The 9,419-nt window shown below is 40.7% G+C and overlaps 1 protein-coding gene across 3 annotated transcripts in view; it reads left to right on the forward strand.

The window, feature by feature from the left end:
• KCNK2 (potassium two pore domain channel subfamily K member 2) overlaps positions 1-9,208 on the forward strand; it is a 126,778-nt gene extending 117,570 nt beyond the window's left edge. For all 3 annotated transcript variants that reach the window (XM_054169994.1, XM_054170007.1, XM_054170000.1), the window contains one exon: positions 8,364-9,208. In XM_054169994.1, the coding sequence (XP_054025969.1) occupies positions 8,364-8,681 (318 nt within the window). In that variant the 3' untranslated portion in view covers positions 8,682-9,208. The remainder of the gene's footprint in view (positions 1-8,363) is intronic.
• Positions 9,209-9,419: the final 211 nt, after the last annotated feature.

The raw sequence follows: 9,419 nt of genomic DNA on the forward strand, positions 1-9,419 counted from the left end.
ATTAGGTGAATAACTTGTGTACAGCACTGAGACACACAAACATGCAGCTCTGTGCAAAGAGGTGTCTGATGAGGAATATTCAATAATAGTTCTGAGGCAGTACCTAGCATAGGAGTGTTCATATTTCTGGGGGGGGGGTGGGGGGGGGGGGGGGAAAGAAGTAAAAACAACAAGTGTGGTGACTGCTAGGATATCTGGTTCTAGTTTTGTACACGTGACTTTGGTTTTAACTTTGTACTCTACCTGGTTTTGTTTTGTTGAATTAGACCATGATAGAGCAAAAGGACCATTTCTGTATCTACCATCTGTCACATCTCTACAAAACATATTCCCACAGCTGCCACCATAGATGTTTCTCCACACAAAAAAATGTAAAAAAATCAAAATTCATGGACTCTCTGCATTCCCATTGGAAAATGTGGTTCATTTCATCCCAGGCATCAGATGTGCTTGTGAGAGTTATGTGAGTGAAACCAAAGTTATTGCAAACCAGAATAAACTCACAAACATTGCTTATAACAGGACTGAATAATCCATTTCCAGTGAGATAGCATTGTTCCCAAAGCATTTCTGACCACCATGGTTATAAAATACAACTATGTAATTTAAGTCCTCCTCCAGGAGATAAAAACTCCACAAACTAGAGTATTTTCCCCTTTAATAGATGCTTAAAACCCAGACAGATGTGTGTACCAATGAGGGTAACCAGAGAAAAGATATCACATACTGCTTCAGTTGTGCTATTTACTTTAAAATTAATGTCTGGTAGCTTAAAGACCTGGTGTGAAATAGTTCTTTGCTACAGGGCTGAAGTCTTGACAGAATTAAAGAATAGAAAGTAGTGGTTAAAGCCCTGGGAAAGCTCAGCATAGGTACTTCAGTAGTGCCTGAGATATTTCTACATTTAATTTTATTATTGGTTTCCTTTACCTTTAAAGACAGGTAGAGCACAGTCTTCTTTAAATACTTTAAATACCCAGATTACAGCACAACAGTGTTTGGGCACTTACTAATGATGCAGTAATTACAGAAATACTAAAAGCCAGATAATTGGTATGGGAATTTATTTAGTTATACTATTAATGTATAAGAAATGCACATGCACATGCTTCAATGAAAGTTGCTGTGAAACTTGTCTTTTATTTTTCTCTTTTACACTCCAGTCCTCTCTAGCCTATAGACATATACCAGCTCCACGCCATGGAGAAAGACCTTGGAGTCCTAGTGGACAGCAAGTTCTCCATGGGACAGCAAAGTGCCCTTGTGGTCAAGAGGGCCAATGGTATTCTGGGGCACCTCAAGAAAAGTGTGTCCAGCAGGTCTAGGGAGGTTCTTCCCCTCTACTCTGCCCTGGTGAGACCACACCTGGCATACTGTGGTCAGCTTTGGGCTCCCCAGTTCAAGAGAGACAAGGATCTGCTGGAGAGAGCCAACAGAGAGCCATGAGGATGATTAGGAGTCTTGAGCATCTCCCTTATGAAGAGAGACTGAGATCCCTGGGACTGTTTAGTCTTGAAAGAAGACTGAAAGGGGATCTCATTAATGTGTATAAATATCTGAGGGGTGTGTGTCAAGCATAGGGGGCCAATCTCTTTTCAGTGGTCACAGTAATAAGACAAGGAACAATGGATACAAACTTGAACATAGAGGTTTCACTTCAACATGGGGAGAAACTTCCTTACGGTGAGGGGTGACAGAGCACTGGAACAGGCTGCCCAGAGAAGTTGTGGAGACTTTCCAAACCCACCTGGACACATTCCCTGTGCAGACTACCCTGGGTGATCGTGCTTTTGGCAGGGGGGTTGGACTCAATGTTCTCTACAGGTCCCTTCCAACTTCTAACATTCTGTGATTCTGTGACAACTGATGTAGTGAACATAAATTTGTGTCCAGCAGTAGCTCAGGTGGGCAGAGGTGGCATATGCTTGCCCAGAACTGCAGGAAAGTGAGATGGCAAGTAGACAAACCCTCCTATTAATGCAGGGAACGGAGCCACCCAGGAACTGCATTGTTAAACTCATCAACCCTCTCTGTACCTACTTCTTTCTTTTTTTTTTCTATTTTGATTTTCAAGTGTGGCTTTTAGAACAATTTCTGTGAATGTTGGATGAGTTTCTTGAAAGCTAAGACAATGCTATGTACTCTACTCTGCTGCCTGGATAATTTGACATGTACATGCTCTTTTTAGTTATGTCTCTGAGTAGCATATCGTGGAGAGGTTAATTGGCTGCATTATTTTTAAGTTAACAGAAAGAAGTACATTGGAGAGGAAAAATGAAGCTGCAAACCATTTATGAGAAAGCATTAGGGATAAATGTTAGAAGTTATATACTAAGGAATATCTAGACTCTTAGGAATAGCTGTAATGAAGATCACTTTTTGTGGGTTGTTTGGTTTTTGTTTTTTTTTTTAAATCTAAAATAGTCAGATGGTTATCTCCAGCTCATTTACTTTCTCTTGAATTATTTTTTCTTTCTTATTTTCACTGACATGACCATTGTAAAATGTATGAGCCCTGTATGCCAAAGGGAAACAGTGCAAAGTATAGCTATGAAAGAGAAAGCTATATGCATCATTAAGAAGCACATATTTTCATTTTCTATTTCTATGCTACTTTTTTTCTTGTTTGGTACTTAGTGGTTTACCTCCTTCCATATCATAACTTTCATGTCACAGATCTGAGTTTCATTCAAGAACAATATATTTGTTTGTGCTCTGTAAGTAACATAGAATCATAGAATGAATAATGTTGGAAAAGACCTTGGAGACCATGAAGTCCAACCTATTATCCATGACTGACAAAACCCATGGTAGATGAACTGGTTCTATTAGTGCCATGGTTTAGTTGATTAGATGTGTTAGATGATAGGTTGGACTCAATGATCTCGAAGGTCTTTTCCAACCTGCTTAATTCTATTCTATTCTAGTCTAGTCTAGTCTATTGTAATGCTGGGATTTTTCCTCCCTGACAGAGAGGAACAAAATTAAGGCAAAGCTAAGTTAGATAAATGTGTGTTCCTTTTGATTTATTTAAGGATGTCCTTCATTAGGCTTTTGAGTTTTTCTGTTAGACCACAGATGTGGCTTAGTTCAAAGTACAGATTACACATGTAAAGGCTATGGCTACATGTGCAGACCACACTTCATAGGATGAGCGGTCTTCCTGCATGGTGGGCAGCTCTCTTTGGATATCCACTCTTTGGATATCCACTGTGAGCAGAGTGTCCAGAAAGATCCTCAAACTCCTGACAAGTAATTAGAGTAAATATACTGAAGAATGAAACAGGTACTTCAGTATCTTCAAATATGTTCTCTTCCCCCACCCCCCCCCCCCCACCCCCCCCTCCCCCCCTTTTTTTTTCTTTTAACAGAATCACAGAATTGTCAGGGTTAGAAGGGACCTCAAGAATCAGCCAGTTCCAAACCCCCTGCCATGGGCAGGGACACCTCACACTAGAGCAGGTTGCTCACAGCCACATCCAGTCTGGCCTTAAAAATCTCCAGGGATGAGGCTTCCACCACCTCCCTGGACAACCTGTTCCAGTGTCTCACCACCCTCTAGGGGAAGAATTTCTTCCTCATATCCAATCTGAATCTCCCCACTTCTAGTTTTTCTCCATTCCCCCTAGATCTATCACTACCTGACACCCTACAAAGTCCCTCCCCACCTTTTTGTAGCCCCCTTCAGATACTGTAAGGCCACAAGAAGGTTTCCTCAGAGCATCAGTAGCATCCCCATGGAAATGCATTCTGGGTTGTGCTGTTGGCCTGTCTCCAAGTACGGAGCTCAGCTAGACAATGAGAAAGCTAAACTTTGGCGGTGATGCATATGGATAGAAAGTTTTGGTCTTATCAGTGATGCTGGCTGAGAGCCAAGTTTAGGCCATAATTAATTTAGATGGGTTTTGACAGGAATATGTGAAGGAATGGCTGCTTAATGTCCATGTTTTTTCCTATTTCTGTCAAATTTAGTATGTCTGACATTAAATTATATTGGTGCTAATGTATATGCACAGTTGGGGAACTGTTAGGTCATTGGGAAAGTTCATGCAGTATTTTTTTTCATGTATGATTGAAAACAAACTCCCAAAAAAATCAAAAGTGACTTTATCAGGAATGAGTAGACACACTTCAAAATTGTTCAGAGGCTATTATTCATTATATCCTAATAGAGTAAATGTGACATTTGCATCACAGGTAGACAGAGACACCTTAACATAGACATTTAGAGATCTTACTAGAGATGACCCATGATATTTGAGACACCCCCACGGGGCTGTCAGATATGATACATAGTGTATGGGATACAAGGCCCATCTGCAGTGGTAACTGGAGGCCAGACAACCTGTGCTGGGCAAAGAACGGACTCAGCACCCTTTATTTGATAGAAAACATCTAGGGTTTTGGTTTGTTTGGGGTTTTTTTTTGTGCTGAAGCATGCTGTGTGGAATATTTACTTGTGTTACTATTAACGTATTTCATGAGAATTTGTCATTGATACTTTTCTGGTCTCTATAGCAGTAAGCTTCATAAATATGTAATAAAGTTACTAGCTGATGATATTCAGAGTACGATGTTCAAAGTTTAGAGCTGATACTCCTTGTGAAATATATCTAACACCTTCCAGTCTAATTTGGACTAATTGGATGAAGTTGTTTATGATGAGGTTGGTGAGACACTGGAATGAGTTGCTGAGGCAAATTGTGGGCGCCTTCTCTCTGGAAGTGTTTAAGACCGGGCTGGATGAGGCTTTGAGCAACCTGGTCAGGTGAAAGATGCCCCTGCCCATGGCAGGGGAGGTTCGGACTCGATGATTTTTAATGTCCCTTCCAACTCAAGCCATTCTATGATTCTGTTTGGAGAATGTCAATCCTTGAGCTAGGTTCGGGACTGTGTCCCCAGTACCGGTGGCATTTCAGTTCCCTGAAGTTTAGGAGTGAGCAGCAGCACCAGATTATTGCTGCTTATTGTATTGCTGAAGTGCTGTCACTGTTACATGTTCCTATTAATTTTGAAGTATTTCATCATTCAGCCTTATGTAAAAGTACTTAGTTGTCAATAATTTATGTGAAAAAGAGGCATTGTCCTTATGTCACACTGCCCCCAACTATGACAGCTGCAGTCTACAGAGCTGTGTGCTATGCTGTGTAATAAGGCAAGAGAAATGGAGAAAAGTAAACAATTGTTAAATTAGCGGGGTATGTTAAGACTTTTATGGAGCAGAATAGGCAACTGGCATTTCAATCACTTTGCATAAGGCATTTTGTGGCTGTCAGCCCCTAGATGGAGGGGAGCTGTAATGCAGTGTGATAAAATGCTATACCCTGAGGACAGAAATAATCTGAACATATACAGAAATGTCCCTATGGAACTCAGAGGGATCAAATTAGAATAGCAAGTTGCTTATGTACACTGGTAGTGAAAAATTGCTCATTTCTTTTCCTACAACCTTTTGTGCTTGAGTCTGTAAGTGCTGTGGAATTAAGAGTTTTATTCTGAAGAAATAACATTTATTTGAGTGCATTTCAGTTCACACAAAAGCTAGGGGCTGAAAGCAGTAATTTAGGGCACACACAGCCCACACAGCACTGAACTTCTAGTTTCTCATGCTGTGCAATTACTTCTGTTTTGCTACTAATGCATTTCAGTTCTGCTTAGCAATAGAACTGCATTTTGCAATTTTTTCTAATGATTTTGATATAAACTGAACTCATGCCAAGCAGCATAGCTCTGGTCTACAGGCAGATAGAACTCAGTACACCCTGTTCATGTTCCACTTCATATTAACTGGAACATGAATCTACCTCCAAAGGAATATTTAATGATGTTCTTCAGGAGTCATCAGATATGCTAACAACCACCATTTTAAGATTCTCCTGAATTACTTATGTGCACAAGACTTAAAATATAGCAGCTTGCCCTGTACAAGACAGGTTCATCACTAGCATGTGGCAAGGGAATTCTGAACCTGCCCAAGGGATTACATAGACTTGTATTCTTCAGAAGCATGGCCAGGTGTTTTTTGTTTACTGGTAAAACAAGAGAGAAGTGGGAAGGTTAAAAAGCATGTAGGGAAACAGTTCAAGATGCTTGTAGATTTCAGTTGGTTGCAAACACACAATTTTAAAGCTACTGATCTGATAACATCCCTTGAATGTGATCGCTTGCAGTGCCAGAGATGTGTGCCTGAGCAAAACAACTGCCCTGGCAAATGCTTATGCAGTTGGTGAGGGATAGAAATGTGTAGGGTACAATAGAAACCTATACACTGTCTCTTTGCTCCCCTGAATAGAAGCACGCTCCAGAACCTGAGCTGCCTGTCTTTAGTCAAGCTGGGGAAAGGGCCAAAACTGCCCCAGGCTGTGCAATGATACTGCTTATCATATTTTTTATTATTTGTTTACTAAAATAAAAATATTGTAGCAGCTGAAATATTTCAGCATTACAGATTTCATTACTTTCAGATCTGAAGTGCAGTGTGTCTGATTCTAATTGCACAATTTAAATACTAACAATCATTCAGCTGGGTGAGTCCTCTGTGTGTTTTACAGATAACAATCCTGGATTAGAAAATATATATAATGGCTCCATATTAGTCATCTCTGTAATTCACTGAAGCTGAGATAGATGTAATAAAATGACCTCTGGGTAGAGAGATCTTTTTGTTTTGTTTCTGGAGGGGGAAATTTTCCCTGAAACCCTGTCACTCCTGTGTGAGCTGATTATTTTCTACCTCCATTCTATTCCTGTTTTCTGCTGCACTGCAAAGCATGAATAAGCCCATGACCACTTTTCTTTGATGGTTTACCTCCCCTCCTTTCCCTCCCCCCTCCCCCCCCCCCCCCCCCCCCCCCCAGTTTCTCTGTGTTATTTTTTATTTCTGTACTCACCAAGTCCAAGCTTGCTTGCCAATGATTGAAATTCTGGACTGAGCAGTACTAGTTAGACTAATTTATTTAAGTGGGCTAATTCTTCTGAAATGCTTTGCAGCTATATTTATCAGCAGTCTATCTTCCTTGTGCTATACCTTCCCACTATGAAACTGCCTACAAAGCAGAGATTTAAAGGGAGACAATCTATTTCCTTTGCAGCTATAATGAGATAATCTCTTCAAAGGTGCCTCCTTTAATTAATGATGTAACTTGTTTAATATTGTAACAGTAGTTTGGTTGAAATACATCAGCAAAAATATAAATAGCATACAAAAACCCTACAAGGCCATCGTTCATTTCAGACTAATAGCTGGGTGAGCTGCTCAGTCTACCTCATGCTGTATCTGAGGGACAAACAAGGACAATTTGGGATTCTCTGCCAGCAGGTGCTTTTCTCCCTCTCCTCAATCCAACCCTCAGACCCTGGGCTCATGGGATGGTCCAGTTTTCCTAGTACTGAAGCACTGAAATGGTGGAAAGCAATTTTAAGGAATAAAAATTATGGTAGTTGTTTTATGAAAATGGATCAACCTTTGTCATAAAGGCCATCAATGTAAGGACATAGAGAGTTAGAGCACAGGAACTGATTGGGCATCAGGGACCTACATGCATTGATGAAATGGTAGTGATGGCACAACCTAGTACCTTGAAGCCAGTCTGACTGGAGATCTGCACATAGCAGGGGAAATGTCCCCTTCCAGCTGTGTGGTAAGTGTACAGCAATGGAAAACATCATGCCACATTTCTTCAGTTGTGATTGGTTAACAGCTCTCCAAGTTCCACTCTACAGCTGTCTTGCTGCTTTTTAGTATGCCATTTCAGTAAGCAGACATGTTGCTGACAGGATGGAAACTGTTGCTGTCCTGGTGCTACGTTTGAGCAAGCACAGAGTAGAGAGAATATAAGCAGCTGACATTTTCCCCTTTTCTTTAAAAAAAAAAAAATGCTTTTCTGTCTAAATTTAGAAAATACTTTGCCAAGTCTCCCAGGGATCTTTCCACAGACAGTAAGAGCACTTGCATATAACCCTGCACCCGAGTAGCAATGCATAACACAGCCTGGATTGCGGGGATTTCAGCAGCCCCTGACCAGCTGGGTACTGTGCAGATGTCAGTGTACTACAGCTTCCCTGTATTGGTGACTGCCTATAATTAAAGAAACAAGATTTAGCAGAAAATATTTTTGTTGTGTTTTTGGAATTGTGATTAACTCTTTAGTAGTGTGAATTTTCTTCCTTGCTTAGTTACTATTAATGAGAGTGAGTCTGTGGCATAAGAAATCTGTGCTGGCAGCAGTGGTAACTCTTCCCAGTCCAAAGCTGTGTTGTGGTCTTGTTGGGCTCTTGATCCTAAACAGTGTCTAAAGACATTTGTTTTGTTGTTTTTTGTTTGTTGTTTTTTTTTTTTCCCTCTCTCCTCATTTTTGCTGCAGGTAGGGGAATTCAGAGCCCATGCTGCAGAGTGGACAGCCAATGTCACCGCAGAGTTCAAAGAAACTCGAAGGCGCCTGAGCGTGGAGATCTATGACAAATTCCAGCGAGCAACCTCCATCAAAAGGAAGCTCTCTGCCGAACTTGCTGTCAACCACAATCAAGACCTGACCCCTTGCAAGAGAACCCTGTCAGTCAACCATCTCACCAGTGAGAAGGACATCTTGCCAGCTCTAACAAAGACAGACAGCATTTACATGAATGGTTTGACTCCGCACTGTGCAGCAGAAGAGATAGCTGTTATTGAAAATATTAAGTAGCCATGACTTTGGATCCCAGTCCTTGAGAAGCTCTTGGCTTAGACTAGCCATATACCATTTTTTCCTCCACCCTGTTGATGATAAATGCTAATGGCATTTTATATGTGTGCATGAGTTCCACAGAAACTACAGTCCAGAGTTACCATCACATCTCTTCAAAGACACAAAGATGAATGGCACTTCTGTTATCGAAAGATGCTGGAACAAGGAATGTCTTCTGCCTTTATCTGCCCAGACTGTTTTTCACTTCTAATGTGCCATACGGCCTCAAGAATGAATCACACTCCTTTATGTTAACAATGTAGCTTTGAGGGATCAGTCCTTTAAAATTTCAGGGTCTACCTTACTGAGCCTAGGAATGGACCATTTCTGGACTACAACACATTTGTAAATGGCAAGAAATTCTTATGCAGCCTTTTACCTAAGAAATTTTTGTCAGTGCCTTATCTTTTGAAGAACCAGAACCTCTACAGTTCCTGTATGGTTTTTCTTTGGTTGGTGTTTTGGTTTGGTGTTGTTTTTTGTTTGTTGTTTTTTTTTTTCCTCACAAGAAGTGTATTTCATTTGAGCTTTCATTCTTCTTGGAATGATGGTGTTTTAATGGGTGTCTGTGGTGAAGATACCAACCAGCATGAACAAATGCCAAAACTCAACAATCATCAGATGATATTCTTAGCTCTAAATTTAAAGGCACTGCAGTTTCAGAAGTTGCAAACACGTCCCCAAGAAGCGTTTTTG

Source organism: Dryobates pubescens, chromosome 2 (genome assembly GCF_014839835.1).
Source record: "Dryobates pubescens isolate bDryPub1 chromosome 2, bDryPub1.pri, whole genome shotgun sequence".
NCBI lineage: Eukaryota > Metazoa > Chordata > Aves > Piciformes > Picidae > Dryobates > Dryobates pubescens.